Source organism: Thalia democratica, chromosome 2 (genome assembly GCF_965202585.1).
Source record: "Thalia democratica chromosome 2, ktThaDemo2.hap1.1, whole genome shotgun sequence".
In the NCBI taxonomy this organism is placed as follows: domain Eukaryota; kingdom Metazoa; phylum Chordata; class Thaliacea; order Salpida; family Salpidae; genus Thalia; species Thalia democratica.
Window position 1 is genome coordinate 12356902 of NC_139166.1, and position 25849 is coordinate 12382750.

At 23.0% G+C, this 25849-nt stretch overlaps 1 protein-coding gene across 1 annotated transcript; it reads left to right on the plus strand.

Annotated features, from left to right (window-relative positions):
• Window positions 1-21912: 21912 nt before the first annotated feature.
• LOC145850055 (uncharacterized) lies at window positions 21913-24365 on the plus strand. Its single transcript, XM_082955200.1, has 4 exons — window positions 21913-22035; window positions 22266-22374; window positions 22660-22712; window positions 24245-24365. The coding sequence occupies exons 1-4, from the start codon at window positions 22013-22015 to the stop codon at window positions 24363-24365; spliced, it is 306 nt and encodes a 101-aa protein (XP_082811326.1). The 5' UTR covers window positions 21913-22012.
• Window positions 24366-25849: the final 1484 nt, after the last annotated feature.

Genomic DNA, 25849 nt, shown 5'->3' on the forward strand with positions numbered 1-25849 from the left:
ATTAGTTAGTAATAAATTATTTATAACAACATTTGTTCAAGCTATATATCAAAAAAAGTTCATAGCTTTGAAAAAATCTGACGCATGTATTAGTTAAGCGTTACACGGAAATTTTAATTTTATTTAAATGTACATTAGTTTCTTAGTTGTGACCCTTTATGGTGAAATTTTTTTAAGAATGTAAATTATCAGGTTTTAAATATTTCAAACTCAAATAGTCGTGCGAACTAATAAGTCCTTACCTTGCTTTTTAAAATTTTGATTTTGTTTTTCAATTTTTTCTTTGTCGATTTCACTTCACTTAATTTTATCGTCAATTCATCTACCCGACTGTTGTTTGCTATCGTAGCTCTGTAAAACAAAATTATTCTTAATTATTTAATTTACTTGAGTTTAATACAACTTTAAATTGTACTGAAAACAAAGCTAATGCGCAATTAATAGTAATCTTATGAGCACCAAAAAGCCTAAAATAAATGTGAGCTAGAAGTTTATTAATTCAAAAGTATTTAAATAACATGAGTAAAGAAACATCTGTACTAATATAACAAATTTAAAGCATTAACTATTTTTATAAAAATGAAGTTGCTTAAACACGTAAATTATTCGGAACTGATATACTATGGATTTATAACCTAACTAAGATAATAATTATGGTAATTTTAGACTAGTTTAAAGTAAATTTAAACTTTTGATAATTTTTATACAACTTTAGTTTATAAACAATTGAACGTTTCCAAAATACTTACATTACTTTTTGTATATGAAGAATTTTCTTAAGCTCTGCTAAAGTAATTTTTTTTTAAATCATGTACTTACAAGATAAATGTTAAAAACTTTTAAAGAAAAAATTTTGTTGAATCTTTATCAACATCATATAAACCTAAATACATACATACGTTTATACATTGAGTTTTTTTAAACTATATATACATTAAAAACACTAAATGTTCAATAAGTTAAGAATTTTTAACATTTAGATACTTTTTAAGTAAACATTTATGGAAACTTAACAAAAAACATTTAGTAAACTAATACTTAATAAAAAAAAATGAAACATTTAAAGACTAAACAAAATCTTTCAACTCATACTTGTAACTAATTCGTGAACTAAAAAAAACCTTTATGTTTTTGTTAATTTAAAATATTGATATAGCATCTTGCAATATAACATGCCTATTTTACACCCATATTTTTAATTTCAAAAACAAAGTTTTGCAAAGAAATAATATAGTTTTCATATTTATACGTATCATAAGTATTTTTAGTTAATATTTAGAACAATAAATTTTGTATAACTTGTTAAATTTAAGTTATAGGAAATTTTTAGTGAATAATAGTAAAAATTTTCTGAAAAATATTGAATTATTTACATAACTAAAAACATAATAGATAAAGCATATAAAAATTAAACAAGTCTTTCAACACATACATGAAATAAATCATTTTTTAGAATTTGTTTAGAAATGTTTTGGAATTTTATTTTCTCGAAATAACTTCTTGCAATATTTGGTGCCTATTTTACGCCCATGTTTAAACTCTATAAACAAAAGTTTGCTAAAAAATATTTCGCTTTATAATTTTTGTTGAAATTTTGTTAACATAAAAACCATCTGTATAAATATAATAAAGTTATTTTCACAGTTATTTTGTAGCTTATTAACACAATTTACAATGAACGTTGTTTATATATTAGAACAGTTTGTAATTAAGAAACTGACTTGTTTTTACTCTTGTTTAGTTCTTTTCTATTGATATTATGCTCATGTCGATATTTAAAGCAGTCGTAATTTTCTTTAAACTTTGATTTCAATTTACTTTCAAAGTACTCGTCAGTGAATGCACCTTTAATCAAAACAATATTTATTATTTATAAAATCTAGCACTTAAACACCTATATAGTTTAAACATATGAATTTGTTTTTGAAAGAATAAAAACATTTTACTTTAATAATTAAATATTGATTAAAGGTAATTAACAAATTTAAAAGATAAAAAACGAGATGTTTAAGCTGATTATATTTAAAATACATTTTCGTAGATAGATTAATGAAAAAAAATAAATAAAAAGACATAAACTTTGGTATATTTTACACTTTTTGATAAATAATATCACAAAAAAATGTTTTTCTAGAATTAAACTAACAATTCACATATTTTTCATATGAAGGTGGCTCGTTTTCATCGTTACAAAACTTGTATGCCCACCTGAATAAATAATTAAAACTAAAGTATTTAATCATATATGTTTTTTTTAATACGTAATAAAAAAGTTTAACGTCATGTTTTCTATAAAAATATTCAACTAACTTTGACTTGGTATCATTTATTGATGTCTTATCAAAAATCATATTAAACGTGGTTTCTTTGCAAGTCGAATTGTCAAATTGTTTATATAAAAAGCTGAATGGTTGTAGAGAGTTAAACACATTAAAAGTAAATTGAGCATAAGTTTAGATTTAAAAGAAATTAAAATAAGCTTACTGAAATAAAATGTATTTCTCTAGTAAAACTAGTAAATAAAAGTTACTGTTCTAACATCACTGACACTTTTTGTTAGGGTAAATTATCACGCTATTATATTACAAACAAATTACTTAACAAATAAATCTTTTAAAACTTGTGCTAGTTTTTAGACGTGAACCTTTCTTTATATAGAAAATAATCTTTTTTTTTTGTAGTACTCTATCTTCTCTCATTTTGCTATAAAATTCGTTTGGTTTATTTCGCCTCGGCAAGCCCACATAAAGTTTACTATTTATAAAATTTGTTAAAATTTTAACAATATAAATAACTAACTTAAGTGTGAGTAATGATTTTTTCTAATGAAATCTATTAATAAGGTTGAAAATTATAATAAAACGAAATTTAAAAATTAAGCTACTGTATTTGTATATTTTTAACAAAGTTCGTCTTCTAAAACCGTAATATTTAGTTTTACTTCAAACTAACTATTACTAGTATAAATATATACTTAGTTTTTGTACATTTAGTATTTTGATAAGAAACTTTGTATAAATAATTAGTTATTTTAAAGGTGAGCTTACAAAGACATTAAAAATATTTAAAAAAGAACTATCTTGTTGATATGTTTTGTTGATAATGTTATTGTTTATCTAATTTAATTAGGAGTATTAATCTTTTTATGCTCAAACGGTTAGAAAATGCTTTTATTTAAAGTATACTACAAGCTTAAATTACTAATATTTATATTACAATGAATTAAGGAGTGTTACAAGTTTTAATCTACTTTATTATTAAAGTTTTAATGCAAAATAATTTATAGCTTAAAAATTTACAAAACTGTTCATTATAAAAAATTAATTTTTAAAGTAATTGGAAAATAATGCTTGTTTTTTTATATCTAAAGAAAACTAAAAAAAAAAAGCATAAATTTAATGTTTAAATTTTTAAAATATAATAAAAAGTGTTAAAAAAAAAAAAAAATATTTGTTCGCAGTTGAAAGTACAAAAAAATAAAAGTTAAGCACCAACTGTTAAACGAACTTTTGATTTAAGAAAATTTCTGAAAACACCATTAGTATTCATTAAAAAAACTAATACTTAAACTATTAGAAGCACTTTGTTTTCAAAACGAGTTTTATAACAAAAGCAATATAAGATACATTATCAAGATAAATACTTATCTAAAGTAAGAAATGTATAACACTTTGAAACAAATAAACTTACTATTTATAAACAATTGCAATTTAAACTTAAAAAGTTTATATATATTAGTCTAAAACAATTAAATACAGAACTATGAACAGTTGCTGCAAAACTTTAAATTATATAATTTTTTTAGATTTAAGAGTACTTTATATAACAAAATTTACTATTAAAAACATTAGTTTTGAACCTAATACTCTAATTAAGTATTTTCGTGATTGGGTTAGATTTAATTTTTAGCTAATAAACATACAACTCAACCTAGTAAAACATACCAAGTAATAAAACAGATATACTATGTGTAAAATTGCTAAAAATTTATAACAGATGTTTTTAAATATATCTGTTGAGAAAATTATTGATATGTATATAAATAAAATTTTATTGTATGGGTGTAGAGTGGGAAAATCTAAAAGTATTTTGATCGTTTAAGTTTGTACATTAATAATGAAGATGTATTGAAGTAAAATATTTTGTTTTTAGATATATTGAGGCACTTATAAAAACTATATAGAGTTACTTATTGCTTAACACTTAAAAAAAAAGTTTAAACTAATTAGAAACTAGTTAAGTACTTTAAAAGTAATTATTATCATAAATGCGGATAAGTTTATTATTCGTTAAAATGTTAGCATCACACTTTGTAACAAAAACTTAATAAATGTATAAGAAAAAATTTATTTAAAGCTGGGATTATTTTACACAACACAGTAAGCTTTATAACTATTAGCTACAAATATGGGAGCAAACATCGTAAGATACGACCGTAAAAACAATAATTCATCATAATTTGAAACTTAAGAAGATTCAGTGTCATTTTTGCATATTTCTTAGAGTATTACAACTATTTGGTTCCGTCGATTTCGTTTAAATTTTGTCCACATTTCTTAATATTTATTTAAACTTTGGTTTTCAGCTTTTTTGTTTGCTTTTAAAAGTTTTATTTTACTAGCTAATAACTTCTAAATATCAACTTACAGTATATTCTCATACTCGAATTTAGTTTTTATATGGCATACACAATATGAACTTCTAGACTTTGACCTATACTAATTGAATCAAATACAAAAAAAATCAAGTTTAAAATCGGAATAAAAACTAAAAAATAATCAAGGGTATAGTAAATAAACAGTTTTGCAAAGACTTTACGAAATTAAACTATTTGTTTTGTCGAAAAAACATTCGGTTTACATCTAGTTAAAAGGTTTAATAAAGTATTTTAAAACATCTAGCTTGGTATCATAATAGTTAAATGTTTTATTAATGTTTTGCTAGTGTCGAGGTTAAAAGTGATCGTAACTTTCTTTAAACTTTGAAATTGTATGTTTTTCTCAGATAAATTTTTATAAGAATATATTTAACTTTTTATTTTATAAAAATTTAGAAAGTAATAAGTTTTTCTAAAAGATATTTACAATTTACCAGTACTTTTTTTACATAATTAGATTTTGTAGCTTTTTTTTCTAATTTAATATACATTAGAAAAAGTTATACTTATGAAAAGTTATAGTATCGAAATGTATCATTTAAAAGTAGTTTTCATATTTTATCATTTTAAAACCTTATAAAATCTATTTTTTTAAATTAATACAAAACAATCAGTAAAAAACAGATATAATACTTGCATTGCGTCAATTTACAGAAAAAATCTTTGGAAGAAATTAATTTAACACTTTACAAAGTTGCTTTTAACTTTTCTTATTTTTTCTTGGCCACTTATCAAAGTTTATTGGGTCGCATTATACATAAATTTTTTATTATTTTGTTAAATTATTATACCTTAATACCATTTTGTTTTTCTCAAATAAAACTGTATAAGATAAAAAATTAGTATACCATGCTTTCAGTACAACTAAAAACTTTTTAGGCTGATTTTTTTATTTTAAATAGTTAAAAACGTTGAAAAGTTTATACTTAGTTGTTTTATACTTAAAAGTTAAAACTTTTAAAGACTTAACTAATGATTTTGTAAAACAAAATATTTAGTATAACTTTTGTAATACAATTAATCAGTAAAACGCATAATATGGTATCAAAAGTAGGCTTGTTGGTTTTATACTTTGAACTTTTTATAAACAACAAGAGCAAAGCGGCTTTTAATATTAACGACAAGCGCTATTGATTTATGAAAAAATATTGTATTTATTTTAGTTTTGAATATTAATAATACTAAAATTGTTTAAATTCTAAGCAATACGCCTTATTTCATTTTGTTGGTTGTTTTTTATTTTCTAAATTAACTTTTCTAATTTTCATATAAAATATGGTAAAAGATTTTTTTTATACCTTGTAAAACTTCTTTATAATATGAAATGCCTTAAACTGGTTAAACTTTTTGAGCACTACGTTATTAGTAAAAGTATATGAAATTTAAATTTTTTAAAATTTGTCTTTCACAATTTAACTATTCAAAATGTAAACTTAAGTGTTTGCTAACAAAAGATCCTTGTGAAACAAGTTCACTGGAATATAGTCTTCTGTTAATTCTTTAACACACAGAAATATATGTTGGTAAAATAAAGGAAGATTACTGTATATATATTTCACAATTTGTTGATTTATTTTTTTTTAACAAACAAAAAGTTTTATTTAAAATACATCTGAAACAAAAAAATATATCTTTGCGCAATATCTTAATTTAAATTAATCTTCAAAACAATTTAAATTCTAGTCAAACAATATATTTTAAAAGTAAAATTAGTTTTAATTGAACAAGTTTAATCTAGTTAAGCAACATTGACACTGAAGTATTATTTTTTCAGCTATAAAAAAAAAAGTTTTAATACAGACGTAATTTTTTATGTTGATTTAACCAAACTATGTTTTTTTGCAAATTTTTATGCCTGTTGTTTAAACTTTTTGTACCAATAAATTCTACAGCAAATTAATCAAAATCTTAACAATTGTTTATTAAAATTGTTGCTGACTATTCGATTTAGATTGAGTATATATGCTAAAAATAAGTTTTAATTACAGTGTAATCAGCTAAAAATAGAAAACTAAAAATAAAAAAATAAACATACTGTTTATAACTAAAACTAGAAATAAGTATTTTATTAATGAAAATTAAACCTAAGTTTATTTCTTAGCTGTCAGAAGTAAAAAATTTTATTACAAAAATGCTAATGAAATTTCGACTCATTTTTTTTTAGCTTAAAATTATTCTAAAAAATCTTAATAATATTTTATAAGATTTTTGTTTTTGGTCCTTCTCAATGCTGAATTTAAATAAAGTTATCGTCTAAATCTACCTAATTATTTTGAAAACGTATTTGCATTTACGTAAAAGTATATTTTTTGTTGTGATTTATTGTCAACAGTTTTACGTCGTTCGAAAAAAAAAGTAAGAATAAATTAATAACAAAAGTAATTTGATAAAACTTTAATTTAACTATAAAAAGCGTTCTTGTTTTTTAAAACAAACATAAATTTATAGTTTCGCTTTTTAACATAAAGTTGATTTAATTAGTTTAATAGCATTAAGTTAAACTTAACAGTTGCTTGTTAAATCAATGCTTTTACAGTTTTGATTCAGAGTTGTTTAAAAATTTAACAAGCTACTTAATCTACATAGGAAAATGTTTTAAAGTTCTATTTTAGTACATTAATCTTAATTAAAACAAACAACATAAATTTACACTGAAATAATCAACACAAGATAGAAGACAGCTAAGTCACAACAGCACTAAACAAGTAAAAAAGTAAAATTTAAATATTAAGCAGTTTGAATATAAATTTTGAAACGAATTTATTCAAAGCAACTGCTACTTGTTTATATTTAAAGTTTCATTTTCAAGGTTCTATAAAAGTTTAAACAGACTTTGTTAGCTGCGAAAGAATTAAATGCAAACTTTTTCACTTTGAGTAACCTCTTTTTAATCACTACGAATTTATGGAAAACAAACTTTAAATAAAATTGTATGTGAGTATAAATAGTAGATATAGAGTTAATCTAAACAGTTAAAACACTTTTGACTAACATAATAAAACAATATATATTTTTTTAACAATCATGTAATTTCTAAATAAGTGAAACTAAAAGATTTGAAAATATTAATGTTCATTTAGATAAATGAAAAACGTTTCAGGCTATCTTTTTAATTTCTTTTAGTATAGCAATGACCAAAACAAAAAACTTACTATAAAAAATTTACGATTAATTGAATTTTTTAAATGTTTATAAACTATAAGTAAATTTCTTATTTATAAGAATCTTTAAAAGTTTTGTTTATCCTTTCAAGTCTTTATATTATCTGTAAGCAGATTTTTTTGATTCTTCAAATGAGTTTGATTTACAGGACTTATCAGAATGTCTCGTTTAAAAAATATGCACTTAATTTAAAAAAAACGTCATGTATGCTAATTTCGGAAGTATATTTTAAACTATAAAATAAAAATGTCGTACTAAAATTATACCAGCCCTAATAACAATTTAAAAGCGTTATACTAGGTAAGACTATTTTACAACTAAATATTTTAAAACTGTTTTGCTTTAATTGTAGAACACAATAAAAAGATATTTGATATAAATTTTAGTTTTAATACATCAGTTGTTTTTAGTCTAAAAACTTTTTTGATAGTCTAATAATAACTTGCTAATTTTAAGTGATACCTTTTTATAAATGTTTGCATTAAGTCAGTATGTTAATAACCTTATTTTTGAATATTTTGATTTATTTTCAGCTTCTTTTTTGTGTGTTTACTTCATTTAACTTCATAGTCAAGTCGTTTAATTGGCAGTTGTTTGAAATTGTGGTTTTGTAATAGTTCGATTTTTTACATATCCTGTTTAAATTAAGTTTATTATTAGAAAAAGTATAAATTTTTTTAAATATATAACAAGAAGAGAATCGTGAAAAACTATTTAGTTAAAAAATATTTTTTTAAGCTATTGAAATTAAAGCTATTTATGGATCTTTATCAAATTTTACTTTTAAAAGTGAAAATGTGTCTGAACAAAAACTATTTTATCTTATGTTTTATTATATGTTATATATTAGAATTTGTTATTTAAACACTACTTGTGTTTTATATTTGTGAATTTTAAAAAGTGATCATCATGAGCCTTGTTACATAAAAAAATGCAACGACTATATTTAAGCAAGCTTCTTTTATTACGTCATACTTTTATCAATTATCAATGTTTTTGAGTTAAAAACAATTTCAGTTTAAAATATTAGACATACTTATAGCTAGATTAAAGTGTAAAGGACTAAATTAAAAGGATTGTATATAGTTTAAAATAAAAGTTAATGCTTAAAGTAAGATAACTTATGCTACTTATAGTTTTTCATCTAAAACTTTAAGAAAAATACTTTCTATTCATTTAATAGGTTCTCAAAACATCGCCCTTGAAAACAAATTGCCCTTGAAAAACAACCAGCGTCATAAAAACAAAAACAGTTTGACTCAGAGAGTTGTGAAAATTTCAAAACAAAATTCCTAAGCTGATTACGTAATACTGCTTTGTTGTGAAACCACTTGAAGTATTAGCGTTTAGTAAGAAACCTGAGTCACATATTACTGAGAACAGAACAGAATTTTTAAAACGTAATTACACGTTTTTACTAAGAATCTGTTATAAATTCGAAAACAAAAAAACTTGACTTAGGTACAATGTTTACTACAAAACCAAATAAACTCAAGTTTAAAGTCTTTATACATGCAATCACTGGTTTTCAATTTAAGGTTATTTAGCTTTTTTTTCTTAAACAAGATATGTTTTTCCACTTGTAAGCTCATTTTTGATTGTGAGTTAATTATGCTTCATATATAGAACGTACAAAGTTGCTTTTATGAAATTAAATAAGAAATGTATATGAAAACAACAATTAAAGTGCCTACATGTGACTCGCAAAATTAAATAAATTTTCACTGTTTATCGATTACTGTTGTATAACAATATTGATTTATAATTGACAAATAAATAAATAAATTCAGTTTAAAATTTTTTTAAAGTTTTTAAATAAAAAAAAAATATTTTTGATATTTTAAACATAAGTAATTTTTTAAAGTTAAATATAAAATAACAAATCTTATTCATTCTAAAAAAAACAGTTTTTAGGTTTTAAAATTTTTAACATAGTTAGTTTTAATACTTTATAATAAAACTCAAAACACATTTCTAACCTATTTTAATATTTCTTAACTAGTTTGCTAAAAAAATTAAGCGATATAAAATTGTGAAAATAATCAACTGCTGTACAATGTTAAAATATATTAAAATGATAAAAAATAAACGCAGTTTACAGTTTATCTATAAGAGACTTACAGTTAGTATATTTTTTAATATACGTATTTACGAAGTAAAATTTTTACGATCATTCAAAGCTTAGTTTTTATATTTTTAATAAAGATTATCAAGAAATGTGCTTATTTTTTGAAACAAGTTTAGGAAAAAGCTCTTCAAAAACACACGACAAATACCAAACACTATGAAAAACACATAACTGATTCTAAATATTTATTACTTATCAGTATGAAAAAATTCTTTACTTGCAGCTAGAAAACAAACCTAAAGGTTTTGCCATAATTTTACTTTTTCTCAAATATTAAAAGTAGTTAAGACACAGATTTTCAGTAATGTTAATTAGTATTTTTATAAAATAAGTTTTCATATTTAATACGTTCTAATGCAACAATGAACTGAAGTTGTGTTGACAAAATTTAAAAACAGCAAAGCAAAATTAATTTCATAAACAAACAAAGTATGAAACACAAAACTCTGAGAATATAAGCTCAAAAGACCAAAAAAAAAACAATGATATATTTCATATTACGTTTTTTTTTTTCCTTTCTAAAAATCTATTTTATCCAATAATAACTTATTAGATGAAATACTTTTCCAGTACTTAATCAAATTGCATTTTAATAAAATTTGTATAAAAATTTGAGACAACAATTTATTTTGCAGTTTATTTTATTTTTTGTAAACTTAAAATTTTTCAATCTACCCTTTTCTCTTATTAATAACTAAATAGATTTCTTAAAATAATAAACTTAATAAAATTTTAAGATTGTCCGTCACAATAGGTAAATAAAGTTATATGTACTATGCGATGCTAAAATAAAGTTGTTTAACAAAATTTAAAGTATAAAGCTTTAGTTCTAGAAATTGAAAGCATTAATAACAATTTTAATAAGAAGAAACAAACTTATTTAAACTTTCCTTAAAAATAAAATTAAACAACAAAATCAAAACTTAGTAGCGAATTTACAACAATTTAAACAAATTAAAATTATAAATAAATTTTTGTTTGGATAAACTTGGCTTATTAGTTTTTATAAATATAGATACTAAAACACTTAAAAGATACATGTTACGTCCTTTACAAACAATTGAAAATGTATTATCGTTATAGTGTTTTAGGTTATTTAACAAATTTTCACCTATTGCCGAATGACTTTTTATTGGCCTATTTGTCTCATGGATCATCCAGTTTCTTAAGGCGTTGGTCACGTGTTGGTCCCTTTTTATGTGGAATCGTTGCGAAGTTCTTCCAATATACTCACTATCACAGTGGCATTTGTATTTATAGATTATGTTGCATTTATATATTGTATAAGTAAATTTTACTGTAATAAAGAAAATTTAGCTCTTATATTTAACATGTTAAAGTCTCGTTTTTAAGTTGCTCATAATGTGGTTTATAAATCTCCTGAGACCAAATTTGTCCAACTTTAGAAGTTTTATTTAAAGATACATCAATTCTTAAACGGCTTATTTTGAACGAAACTTTATTGGCAATCGTCCCTTCTTGAATAACAATCTTCGTCATAAAGACGAAAACACATTTGACTAAGAAAAATGAAAATTTTCAAAACAAAACTCTTAACTTTATTACGTCATTATGGTTTGTTGTCACTCAAAATAGAAAATTGAGTCATTTTAGTGGGGAAAATTGGGTTAAAAATGACTTTTAAGTTGCAACTTGTTAATAAGTAGATTGGTTGCGGCAATTTTGAAACATCAAGTATTGTAAGTAAAATTTAGTTGAAGTTTTATATGTTTAAATCTGAAAAATAGTTATAATGTTTAAAAGTCAAAATGTTTAAAATAAAAAAGTAGTTCATATTCATATTAAACTGTTCCTTTTGAAGCATGAAAAAAAAACATGTAGAGCAAAATACTATGACAAAATATTGTTTTAATATATCAACTACAAAAACTAAAACGAAAACATTGAATTTTCTAAATACACTTCTGTAAAATTTAAAAAAACGTTGACAAAATTTATTGCTAAATTAAACTGTCTCAACGTCGTATTAAAAAAATAAATTAATTTAGGTTATCAAATTTTTGAAGCTTTTTTAAAGTTGAAAAAAATTAATAATATCAACTAAAATTTTTTAATTGGTTTCGGTGTTAAAGTCCTTAAATCAATCAAAACGATTTTATAAATGTTTTTGAAATCGATTTGTTTGAGTCTTATAAAACAAAAACGCTTTAGACTTGTTATATAATGAAATGTTGATACAAAATTTCAAAACGAAGCTTAAAATGAGAATAATTGAAGGTGTTTGTTTTAATTTTTTTATTTGTAAAAGTCCTTGAACTTTATTTTAAACGAATCACTTTACTGATAAAAGCTTCCATATTTATAATGCGTAATTGCATACATTTTACTTAGAATTTACGAACGAAATCAAAAACACTTGAATTTAGATTTTCTGTTTATATAAATGTTTAAAAAACCAAAGTAAACCTTTCGATAGACATGTTTTTTTTTCAAATTAAGTTTATATTTTACCTTTTAATGTTTGCATGAACATAAAACTAGTATTTGTATTAAAAGTAAACGCTTCATTTTATATAGAATATCAACAGCAGTTTTTACTTGTTTTGTTTTTTTTTTAAAAAAAGACTTGTATTACAAAACTGTCGTTGAAAAACAACACAAAAAAAGTTGACTCAGAAAATTATAATTACAAACTCCTCTACTAATTTTTTTAACTTTATCTTTAAACCAATTTAAGTTAAAAAAGCAAGTTGTATTACTGGGAAGAATAAGTAGAAATAAAAGTTTCGTGATAACGAAGAGTCTTAAAAAAAAACTAGTCAAAACTCCAGTTTTTAAAAAGGAGGTAAAAATAGATTTGAGCTGGCTATAGAAAACCACTTTATGCCGAACCAAATTATAAATCTTTGTAGACATGTTGTTAAAATCGTTAAAATAAAATGTTATAAAAATCGTTTAATTTCAGCCAGATTTTATACTTCTTACTTGAAACTTAGAGGTTTCACATTTCTTACACATTTACATTAGACTCATCTAGTTATAGTGCAACAAAACAGTTTTAACGACTACAGTTGTGTAACTACATTGATAATTTAATTCAAACCCAGATAACACTTTTCTCAATGTCTTATTTAAGTTTAAGTATTTAAAAAAATTTTGAAAAAAAACTCATTTAAATCGGAAACGCAAAAATTATTTCCAAATTGTTTCGGATATATTTGAACTTTTTAAATTGTTATTGATTGCGTTTTACTTTCAAGTTAAAGTTGTTGCTTAATAACTATGTCATAAATATCAAATAATTGTTAACTGCAACTTTTTAAAAGTAAGCTCTTGGGCAAAGTTGTGTATAGATACTGTTTTATTGTGAATATGTTTAGATGAGTTGCTAAAACATACGCGTAATAGGGGATACGTTTAAAATCCACCCGCGTTCAAAATCCACCCGATCAAAATCCACCCAGTCAAATTCGAGAACCGCTTACAGATCGAGGGTAACAGTGATAGTGAAAATTAAATAAACAAAAACTAAAAAGTATACGAAATAAGTTAATAAATAAAGAAATTGTAAAAAAAAATTGGGTGGATTTTGATCAGGTGAATTATAAACGCGAATTGGTTTTGATAGTATACCCGTAATAGATGTCTTATGTATCAAATTTTAAACTTATAATTTTTGATAATGTTTAATGATAAAGATCTGAACGAATACAATCAATACATAAATAAAACTTTGTAAACTACTAGATTAATTAAATTAATTTAGTTTTTCTATGCAAAAATAATAAAACAATTTGAAGAAGTTTTGAAAATTAAATAATTAAATATATCTAAGTTTAAGTTAAAAATTACTTTTGTTTAATACAAGAACAACAACCTTGATAATGACATTTCTAATACTTTTAACCTTGATTTGTTTAAAAATTTATAAACATAAAAATTTAGTTTAAGTGTTTTTGTTTTCGTTCGTAAATTCTCAGTAAAAGACATGCAATTACGTATAATATATAAGTAGGCTTTTCTCAGTAAAGTGACTCGTTTCAATAAAGTTCAAGGACTTAAACACTGAAAAAAAATAATTCAAACAATCACCTGTAGCTAATCTCATCAAAAGCTTCGTTTTAAAACTTCATATTAGTATTTCTTGTATTATATAATAAGTCATAAGCGTTTTTATTTTATAAAGCTACAAACCGATCGATTCTAAAAACATTTCATAAAAACGTTTTGATTTTTTTTTTAATATTAAAACACGAAAACAATTTAAAACCTTTCAGATAACGTTATTAAAATGTTTGTTTAAAACTTTACAAAAGCTTCATTAATCTATTAACCTAAATCAATGTTTTTATTCTTATCACGATGTTAAGACAGTTTGGTTTATAAAGAATTTTTGTTAATGTTTTCTAAATTTGACACAAGCGTATTTATAAAAAAACACCATTTTTTCGTGTTTGCTAATGTAGTTAATATCAAAACAACATTTTTGTCGTAGTATTAAACGTCTCTAAATGTTTTCTTTATTTTTTAAACAGAACAGTCTAATGTGAATACGAACTATTTTTTAGTTTTAAACATTTTAGTCAACTTATTTTTTATATAGATTTAAACATATTAAATTTACACGAAATTTAACTTATATTACTTGATGTTTCCAAATTTGTTGCAACGAATCTACTTATTAACAAGTTGCAACTTAAAAGTCTTTAAAGTATTTTTAACCCCGTTTTCCCCACTAAAATGACACAACTTTCTATTTTGATTGACGACAAAGCATAATGACGTAATAAAGTTAAGAGTTTTGTTTTGAAATTTTCACTATTTTTGTGTCAAATTTTGCTTTTGTCTTCATGTAGCTAGTTGTTATTCAAGGACCAATTGCTTATTAAGTTAATTTCAAAATAAGCTGTTTAAGATTTGATCTGTTTGAATAAAAGTTTTGAAGTTAGATAAATTTGGCTGGTATTTTAGATTTAGATACCGCATTAAAAGAAACTCAAGACGTTAACATGTTCAATATAAAAGCTATTTTTCTTAATTACAGTTTAAATTGTTTATAAGATAAAGGTAGGATATTTTGTTTTTGTTATGTTTTTATATTTTTTATTGTTCATTATTCGTAGTAATTAGAAATTTTTTAAAAATATAGTAACAAAGTAATTAAATATAAATCCAAGTTTAACTTAAAAAGTACTTTTGTTTAACACAAGCACAACAACCTTGATAACTGCATTTCTAATAGTTTTAACCTTAATTAATTTAAAGTTTTATAAACATAAAAATTTAGTTCAAGTGTTTTTGTTTTCGTTCGTAAATTCTCAGTAAAAGACATGCAATTACGTATTAAATATATGTAAGCTTTTCTCAGTGATGTGACTCGTTTTCAATAAAGTTCAAGGACTTTTACAAAGAAAAAAAATAATTCAAACAAACACCTTTAGCTAATCTCATTAAAAGGTTCGTTGTTAAACTTCATATTAGTATTTCTTAAATTTCGAATAAGTCATAAGCGTTTTTATTTTATAAAACTACAAACCGATCGGTTCTAAAAACATTTCATAAAAACGTTTTGATTTTTTTTTAAATATTTACACACAAAACAATTTAGAAATTTTCAGTTAATGTTATTAAAACATTTGTTTAAAACTTCACAAAAGCTAGATTAATCTATTAACCTAAAGTCAATGTTTTTATTCTTAATAAGATGTTAAGACAGTTTGGTTTATAAACAAATTTTGTTAATTTTTTCTAAACTTGACAGAAGTGTATTTGAAAAAAATCCATAATTCAGTTTTTGCTAGTGTAGTTAAATCAAAAAAATCTTTTGTCGTATTATTAAACGTCTCTATATGTTTTCTTCATGCTTTAAACAGAACAGTCCAATGTGAATTAGAAATATTTTCTAATTTTAAACATTTTAGTTAACTTTATTTTTTTTTATATAGATTAAAACATATAAAAATTAAACAAAACTTTAACTTACATTACTTGATGTTTGCAAAATTGTTTAAACGAATCTACTTATTAAGTAGAGTCTTTAAATTATTTTTTACCCCATTTTCTCCACTAAAATGGCTCAACTTTCTATTTTGAGTGACAAAAAAGCATAATGACGTAATTAAGTTAAAAATTCTGTTTTGAAATTTTCATTGTTTCTGTGTCAAATTTGGTCTTGTATTCATGTAGCTAGTTGTTATTCAAGGACAAATTGCTTATAAAGTTTATTTCAAAACAAGCTGTTTAAGATTTGAAATGTTTAAACAAACATTTTGAAGTTAGATAAATTTGGCTTGTCTTGTAGATTTAGATACCGCATTATGAGTAACTCAAGACGTTGACATGTTCAATATAAAACCTATTCATACAGTTTAAATTACTTATAAGATATAGGTACGTTATTTTTTTGTTGTTATGTTTTAAGATTTTATATTCACATTAATCTTAGTAATTGGAAATTTTTTAAAAATATAGTAACAAATATTTAAAAGCTTCAACAATTGCCAAAAAGTAAACGATTTACATTTATTGAAAATAAAAGATAGCAATGAAGTATTCAAATTATTTTGTTTTATTAAAGCAACTAATAAAAGTTCATCAGAAATTTTACATTAATAGTTAACAAATTAAGGTATTTTTGTGGTTTGCAGAGTTTTCAAATTAGCTATTGCAAGCTGATAGTACAAAATTACTTAATAACTCTAATTAGAATACGGTCTTATAATTTAATTAAGTAATCGAAAATGTGTCACGTAATAAATTGTTATTGAATAAAAAAAAAACTGTTAGATGAGAACTCAGAAAACTACAAAAGTGTTATTATTTTCATATGTATAACAAGTTTGAAGACACTAAAAGAATTATATACAGTTTTAAAGTAATATGAAATATGTTTTTATTTTTTTAGTTTTTTGAGCTTATATCTTCAGAGTTTTATGTTTTATAGTTTATTTGTTTTATCAAAAACAGACTGTTTTGTCTTTTTTTCAAATTTTGTAAACATAATCTCAGTTGATTGTTGCAATAAAAACTATCAGCAGTTTTATGCGAAAAACTGTCCATACATATTTATATAAAGTTAATTATTAATTAAAAAGGTTAGTAAATAATCAACTTGATTTTGTTGAGCTACTTATTGATTCGATAACACAATTTTGAAAAAAGGTAACAAACATAAAAATTAAAAAATTCAAGGTTTGTCTCAACTACTTAAAAAGCAATTACTTATATAATGCAATACATATTGTACATTAATCAGTAACTTTAAAGAAAAACCAAACTAGAGCAAATCAGTACGCATTTTATAAATAAATAATCACCATTATGAAAAATATGTTTTAAATTAATTTAATATTCAATTATAAGTTTAATTATTGGCAAAAGTTTAGTTTGTTTTTTAGCTGCAAGTAAAGAATTTTTTCTTACTGATAAGTAATAAATATTTAAATGTGTTATGTGTATTTCACAATTGTCATGTGTTTTTAAAGAGCTTACTCCCACACTTGTTTAATAAAAAACAGGCACCTTTTTTGATTACCATTGTTAATAAATAAAAAACATCAATACCTTTACTAAAAAAGATGTATGAATTTTGTATCGTATAATCACGTTTATCAAAAAACATACAAACTGTAAGTCTCTTATAGAAAAACTGTAAACAGTTTTTAATTTTTAGCACATTTATTTATTTTAACATTGTACAGCAAATGTTTGTTTTTTAAATTTTATATCTTTTGATTTATTTTATCAAACTAGTTTAGAAATACTAAAAAAGCTCAAAATGTGTTTTGAGGTTTTTACAGAGTTTAAAACTAACTATGTTAAAATTTTGAAAACATAAAAGTTGTTTTTTTAGAAATGAAGAGATTTGTTTTTTTTTTTTTGAATTCTTAAAATTTGATTAAGTTTAGAAAACATTTGCATAACTTTCAACTGAACTTGTTTATTTGCTCGTTAATTTGAAAATCAATATTTTTACAAATCAATACTATTATACAACATTAATCGATAAACTTTTAGAATTTATTTAATTAAGCGAATTACGTGTAACTCACTGTCGTTGTTGTTTCTATATACGTTTCTTATTTACTTTCATAAAGCAAGTGTGTAGTAACAAGATATGCAGCATTAAAATAACATACAAAAATAACATACAAAAAAAAAAAATATTTATCTTAAAAAATTAAAAAAAGCTCAATAACCTTGAATTAAAAATTAGCAATTGTATGTGTAAAAGCTTTAAACTTCAGTTTATTAAACTTTGTGGTAAACATCAAACTAAATTATGGTGTTTTTGTTTTCGATTTTATAACAGATTCTAAGTAAGACATGTAATTACGTTTTTACACTTCTGTTCTGTTCTCAGTAATATGTGACTCAGAATTCTTACTAAACACCTTCAAGTGGCTTTACAACAAAGCATTATTACGTAATCAGCTCAGGAATTTTGTTTTGAAAATTTTCACAACTCCATGAGTCAATCTGTTTTTGTTTTTATGACGCTGGTTGTTTTTCAGGGTAATTTGTATTTAAGGGTGATTTTTTTAGAATTTATTAAATGAAGGAAGTGTATTAATAATATACAATAATTGATAAAAATAATGTATAATAATTAATTAAACTTTAAGTAGCATATTTAAACCCGACTCAGTTTAAGCCGAAACTTTTTTATTTAAACTTTGCTTAATAGATAAGTATTCTTTTTTTTTTTACTTATATCATGCATATTGAACATTAAGCAGTAATTGTAATTAATAACTCAAATAAAGCACATCAATACGTATTTTATAAAAGTTTTTTAACTAATATAAAAAAATATGTGTTTTAAATACTTTTAATACTTAATCAAAAATGTAACTTATGCAAAAATGTTAGTTTGTTTTTTAGCTCCTAGTAAATAGTTTTTTAATACTGATAATTAATAAGTATTTAAAATCAGTTATGTTTTTTTTAACAGTACTTGGTACTTGTCATGTGTTTTAGAAAAGTTTACTCCCAAACTAATTTCGAAAAAACAATGAAATTTTTAGCAATTGTTCTCAAAAATATCAATCTTTACCTTTAAAATACTTTGATAACTTTGAATCGTAAAAACGTATATTGAAAAACATACAAACTGTAAGTCTCTTTTAGACAAACTGTAAACTATGTTAAGTTTCTATTGTATTTTTAGAAAACTTTTTATTTTAACATTATACAGTAATTGTATATTTTCAAAGTTTCATATCGTTAAACTTATTTTAACAAACTTATTTAAAAATATTGAAATAGCTTAGAAATGTTTTTTGAATTTTTTAAAAAAGTGTCAAAACTATCTAATTAATAGTTTTGAAAACACAAAAGTTGATTATTTTGTCTTAAAGTTGAAGGAGATTTTTTTTCTTATCTAAAATTCATACAAGTTATTCATGTTTCGAACATCCAAAACAACAACTTTTAATATAAAACTTTTAAATAAATTTTAACTGAACTTATTTATTTGTTTGCCAATTATAAATCAATATTATTATACAACATTAATCGATAAACAGTGAAAATTTATTTAATTATGCGAGTCACATGTAACTTACTTTCATTGTTAATTCCAAATAACTAAGAAAAAAAGAGCTTTCAAATAAAAAATTATTTCTTGATTAACAAAATTAAAAAAAAAAGCTCAATAACCTTGAACTAGAAATTAGCAACTGGAAGTGTAAAGCTTTAAACTTCAGTTCATTTAACTTTGTTGTTAACATCATACTAAATTTTAGTGTTTTTTGTTTTCTAGTTTATAACAGATTCTTAGTAAAAACGTGTAATTACGTTTTTACACTCTGTTCTGTTCTCAGTAATATGTGACTCAGAATTCTTACTAAACGCTAATACTTCAAGTGGTGTCACAACAAAGCAGTATTACGTAATCAGCTCAGGAATTTTGTTTTGAAAATTTTCACAACTCTCTGAGTCAATCTATTTTTGTTTTTATGACGCTGGTTGTTTTTAAAGGGCTATCTGTTTTCAAGGGCGATGGTTTAAAAACATATAAAATGAATAGGAAATTGTAGTATTAAAGTTTTAGATGAAAAACTATAAGTAGCATATTTAAACTTACTTTAAGCCTAAAATTTTATTTTAAACTATATACATTTATTTTAGTTCAGTACTTTACACTTTAATCTAGTCATAAGTATGTCAAATTATTAGTTTGTTGTGTAATTTAATTTGAAAGTGTTTTTTAACACAAAAACATGTAAAGCTGTACAATTTTTGCTTATTTTAGTTTATGCATTTTAAAATTTATAAAAGAAACTAAAGTTGAAATAGAAAATAAAATATTACGCTATAAAATAAGCTTGCTTAAATAAAGACTTTTTATTTTTTACTTAACAAGACACATGATGATCAAATTAAAAACATTTACAAGTATAAAACATAAGTAGGGTTTTTAAAACCTAATTTTGTTTTTACTTTCTGTTACAGCACAATAACATACTGTAAGTAAGAACGATAAACACAATGAAATAATTAAAATCAGTTACAATTAGTTTAAACATTTTTTGAAAATATTTCATCTTTTATCGAAAAATTAAATGACACGAAAAATGATTAAATATTGTTTCTTTGAATTATAATGTATGTTGTACTATGTATTGTTGTTTTAAGTTTATTGTTTTCCTATTAGGCACATGATATAATATAATACTAGCTTGGTATTAAACACTTTAAACTATCTAACTTTTAAAGTAAAACTAACTTGATTAAATTATAAGGAAAAACGGTTTTTAATTGAGTAAAACTAAATAAAATAACAAAATATGTTGATGCAGTCTTTCTATTACTGAGCAACGATAATTGAAGTTTAGAGAGAAGAAAAACTGAAGAAAAAAAGAATGGTAATACAAATGTTGATTTTGTAGTTTAAAGCAACCATAGTTGTTAACTCATAAGACTACAAGTTTGAACTGTAGAATATCTAGGGAAACTTAAAAATTGACAGATTTAAGAAATCCTTATATGTATGTATTGTAGAAAAGCTTTAGTTTTGTATATTTTCAAAATAGTTAGATGCTTTTTTGAATATGAACATTTTTAAATATTTTATTTTTATTATATAAATGTATGTTTTTTGGAACACTATATTTTTTAACTTAACTCTAAAATTTTAATTATTCTGTTTACATGAGTTTTTAATTAAAATAATTTCCTTTTAGCAATTTTGTAACTTTAAGTAGTTAAATAAAGATCAATACTCAAGATGATTGACAATGTAAAATCGACTGATGATAAACCAATATCTTCGTAAGTCTCATATTGATTTTCTTTTAGGTCTATTATGATTAAGTCAAAAATCTGTTTCAGCTATATCTATAACTTTTTAATTGAAGTTGTTTACCTATTTTATTTAAAAAATGAAAATACTTGTTTTGTTCATAGAAAACTTTTAAGGAACTAAAAAAGTTATGTTTTATTTAGTATAAATATTAACAATCTTTTAAACAGCTTCCTAAAATTGTTTATGAAAAGGTTTTTATCGTTTTTTTAAATAAAAAATCCTATTACACTTCAAAGATTAAAAAAATAATATACACTGAAAAAATTTAAAAATAACTTTTACTAAATATTTAAGAAGAGTATTTTGCTAAAGATTGGTATAAGTAAAATTTTATTTATTAGATGGGCGTTCAGGTTTTGTAATGATGAAAATTGTCCTCTTTCATACGAAAAAAAACAATAAAAGTGAGTAACTTAAACTTGTTTTTGATAAAATTTGTTAATTCACAAACACTTCCAATGAAAAAAAGTTTATTTTGATCTTTATTACTTATTTTAATTATCATTAAAATGAAACTAATTGTTTGTTTAACGTTCAGTAGTTATTTACTACATTTATTTACATATTTTTTTGAATTTATTTTAGTTTTAAAGTAAACAAAAATTTTTAAGTTAAAGACAAAAATAACAAAAAAAAGTTACATTAAAGTAAGAAATATATAAAGAAATATATAAAAAAGAAATATATTTTTAAAGGTACGCATAGTGAAGAATATTTTACAAAACAATCAGAATTCAAGTATCAAGAAAACTACAATTGTTTTAAATCTAGACAAGAACATAAAATCAAAAGAAAAATGCTTCAAAGTTGCGAAAACAAGTTAACTTTGCTTAACTTATAAACTTGATAAAGATTTTTAAACAGTTTTATTTTCAATAGCTTTAAATACTATTTTTAACCAAATAATTTTTTACGACTTTTTTCTTGTTATATATCTATAAAACTTTATACTTAAGAAACTTGGCTCATAACAAAATAAATCCAAATTAGTATAAAAGTTTTATTGTAGTGATTGCTTACAAAGTATGTAAAAATACGAACTTTTGCAGAACCACAATTTCCTACAACTGCCAGTTAAATGACTTGACAATGAAGTTGGATGAGGTAAACACAACAAAAAAGAAGCTGAAAAATAAAATCAAAATTATTAAAAACAAGGTAATTAACTTACTGATGTAATGCAAAAAATAAAGATAAATAATAATTAAAAGCTAACAAGTTTTTATTAGGCTAGGAATCATTTTTATATCATAAACGACTAATATATTGAAATTACAATTTTTATTATTTTATTTACCTTTATGTTAAACAATTTAATCACAACTGTTTTCAAATATTTAGTTGTAAAATAGTTTCACGTAGCAGAATCGTTTGAAATAATTATCAGGGCTGATACCTTTTAAATATGACGTAAGCATTTAATATAGCTTTTAATTATTTCAGACAAGAAGCTCCGACAATTTCTGTGACGCAAACACATTTGAAGAAACAGAAATGTTTGCTTGTAGAGAATATAAAGATTTAAAAAGAACAACAAAACTTTTAGAGATTCTTATAAACAAGAAGCTTACTTCTGTTTTATTAAAATGCATAAAGACTACTTAATAACAGAACTCTTATAGTTTGTTTACTTTTTTTTTGTCATTTATATAAAACGAAAAAAGATTTTAAAATATAGCCTTGAAATGTTTTACTTTATCTTAATAGGTTTTATTTTTTTTCTAACCTTCTTTTTTCAATCTTCGCGATATGTACATGATTATTTGAATAAGTTATTATTGTTTTATTATTTTACTCTAAAGTGTTTTTTCTTTAAACTGGTTCAGTATATATAAACTCGATACCTGCTTTTTTTACTTACATACAATTTTATTCTGCTCAAAACTTTTCTTCCATCAATGACTTTTTAAGAGGTTGCTTATACTTAAAAAGTTTGCATTTACTTTTTTTTCAGCTAAAAAAGTCTACTTGATTTTTCATAAAACCTAGGAAGTAAAACTTTAAATCTACTCGAGCTGTTTAGGTTTCGCTTAAATAAAATTAGTTTCAAAACTTATATTCGACCTGCTATTGTTTATGTTTTACTTGTTTTACTTTTTGTGACTTATTTCTCTTCGTTCTTAACTCATTTAAGTTAAATACTTTTACTGTTTGTCGTAAATAAAATTAAAGTGTTGAAAATTTAACTTTTGAAAATTTACCCATGTAGACTAAACAACTTGTTAAAATTTCAAACAACTCTGAATCAAAATAGTAAAAAAGTTGCTAAGCAAGTAAAAATGTGTGACATAACACAGTGTGATTATTAAAGTTTGTTAAATTAATTAAATTAAGCTAATGTTAAAAATTAAAATTATAAAATATGCTTGTTTTAAAGTATACTAACGTCTTTTGTTGCTATAAAATAAATGTTTTACTACAGTTTAATTATGTTTATATTTGATTCTTTCTTGTTTTCGAATGACGTAAAAACTGTTAACAATAAATCACCACAGAAAAATCACTTTACGCAAATGCAAGAACCTTTTATTTACAATTAAACAGACTCACACAATAATTTGAATTGAATTATGCAGAGTATCAAATACAAATATCGCATAACTTGTAATTCAGTATGCATTTAATAAAGTCGTAACATTTTTACGATGACTTAAAACTGAAATAAAATGAATCAAAATTCCTTTAAATTTTTTAAATACAAGTACCGTACTATTAACAGCTAAGACATAAACCTAGACTTATATTTATTGAAAATTTAGCTTATAACTTTTGGAAATAGTGTAAACAAGCTTATATCAGAAATCTTCTATAGTTTTAGAATAAGTGTATTTTTGGTTGTTATAAATTACCAGCTAATACGAAAAAAGTCTTTACATTTATAAGGTTATTGCTAATTTAATTTATTTTAACCTATTCAAATTATAGAAATAAAAAACATGCTGAAATTTTGGCAAAAAAAATTAAATTGAAAATAATACTCGACAAAACTACATAAAATAGTTAAAGTTGTTTAAAATTTTTTATGCAGTTTTATTTTGATCTTCTCGCTAAAGATGGCAGGCGATGAAGGGCAAACTGACTTAGAGCAGGAGCAGTACGGACTGATGAGAAGATCAGATCAACAATCTGCTCTTCCAGGCGCTGATTAAAAGTTCAACGGTGCGTCAAAGAGTCGAGGACGTCTGATGGAGGGTCGAAGTTCGGGAGAGTGATCCGGCGGCTGGTTATTATGACGTCAACGCTCGTGGTGACGTAACTTCTCGTTGGGACGTGTATGGTAGAGGCGAGAGCTCTGAAGGAGTGAAAAGAAATGAGGAAACTACAAGGAGGATCGGAACGACAGACCATCGATATCGATATCCGCCCACCAGGCAACCTCTGACCAGCCACGTATTTACTATTAGCTAAAAAAAACTTGTTCAAAGGCAAAGATACAAAAATTAATTTAAACTTAAAAATAATACTTGAATATGTGCTTTTAAAAACGTTTTATTCAACAAAATTAGTAATCAATAAGTTTTATAACAGTTTTAATTTAAAACATTTATCTAAATCTTTTCTATCTAGCTTTTCATATTTACTGTAGCCCGCTCCTAGCAAACTTGACAAATTACTTATAAAAATACTGTTGAACCCTCTAATGTAGATAAATTAAGTTGCAGTTGTTTTGAAAAAGGTAAATCACAAAAGTTTGATAAGTTGTTTTAAATTATTGGAACAAGTGCTATTTTTAAACGATATACAACACTTAATCTAAGATTTAAGTTTTTTTCAATACAAGTAATTATTTATTCTCTAACAACCATATTGTTTCAATAGCTTTAGTCGAACAATTTATTACCCGAAAATATTCTTAAACTTTAAATTGAGCTACTTTTTTCAAAAAATTTTAAGTCCGTAATGTAATAATACTAAAAAGAAAACTTGATAAGTTTTAAATAATTTTAGATGTTGTACATGAATATACAATTCAAAAATACTAAAATTTTATACAAGTTATATGTTTGTTTTTTAATTTTAAGCCATACACGTTTAAGGTTAATTTTAGCTAATTTTGTTCCAAGTATTTATCTAATTTTTTGTTACTATTTATTTAAAAATATTGGAAAATATAACTGTGCTGATTTAAAAAAATTATCAAAGTAAAATTAAAATAAGATTTTTTTATAACACTAACATCTTGAAACTTGAATATACACAAATTTTTCTTATTAAAGCACTCAATAGTCGTATTTAAGGAGATATCTCGTTACAGTTTAAGTACTTGGGTATAAGTTTTCACATATATTTTTAAACTTTTTAGTGTATAGTAATAAATTTTTATCATTCCAATTAAAGTTCAGTACTTTTAGTAAACTATAATTAAAAAACGAGCAGTTTCTGTTGTTAAAGTTTATTAAAGATATAACAACTTATGTAATACATTAATTTAAAGTTTATCTGTGGAAGTAAAATGGAACAGAGCAAAAGACGAGTGGACTTCTTTTACTTCTGCAAGCTTGCCTGAGATTTCCAAACGACTTTCTCACTCTATTGATGAAATTCGAAGCAAATTTTCTCACTTTAGATTTCGACTGCACTTCCGGTTCCATATCTGCAGGAGATACTTGATTAGAACGAATCTTTTTCAGCT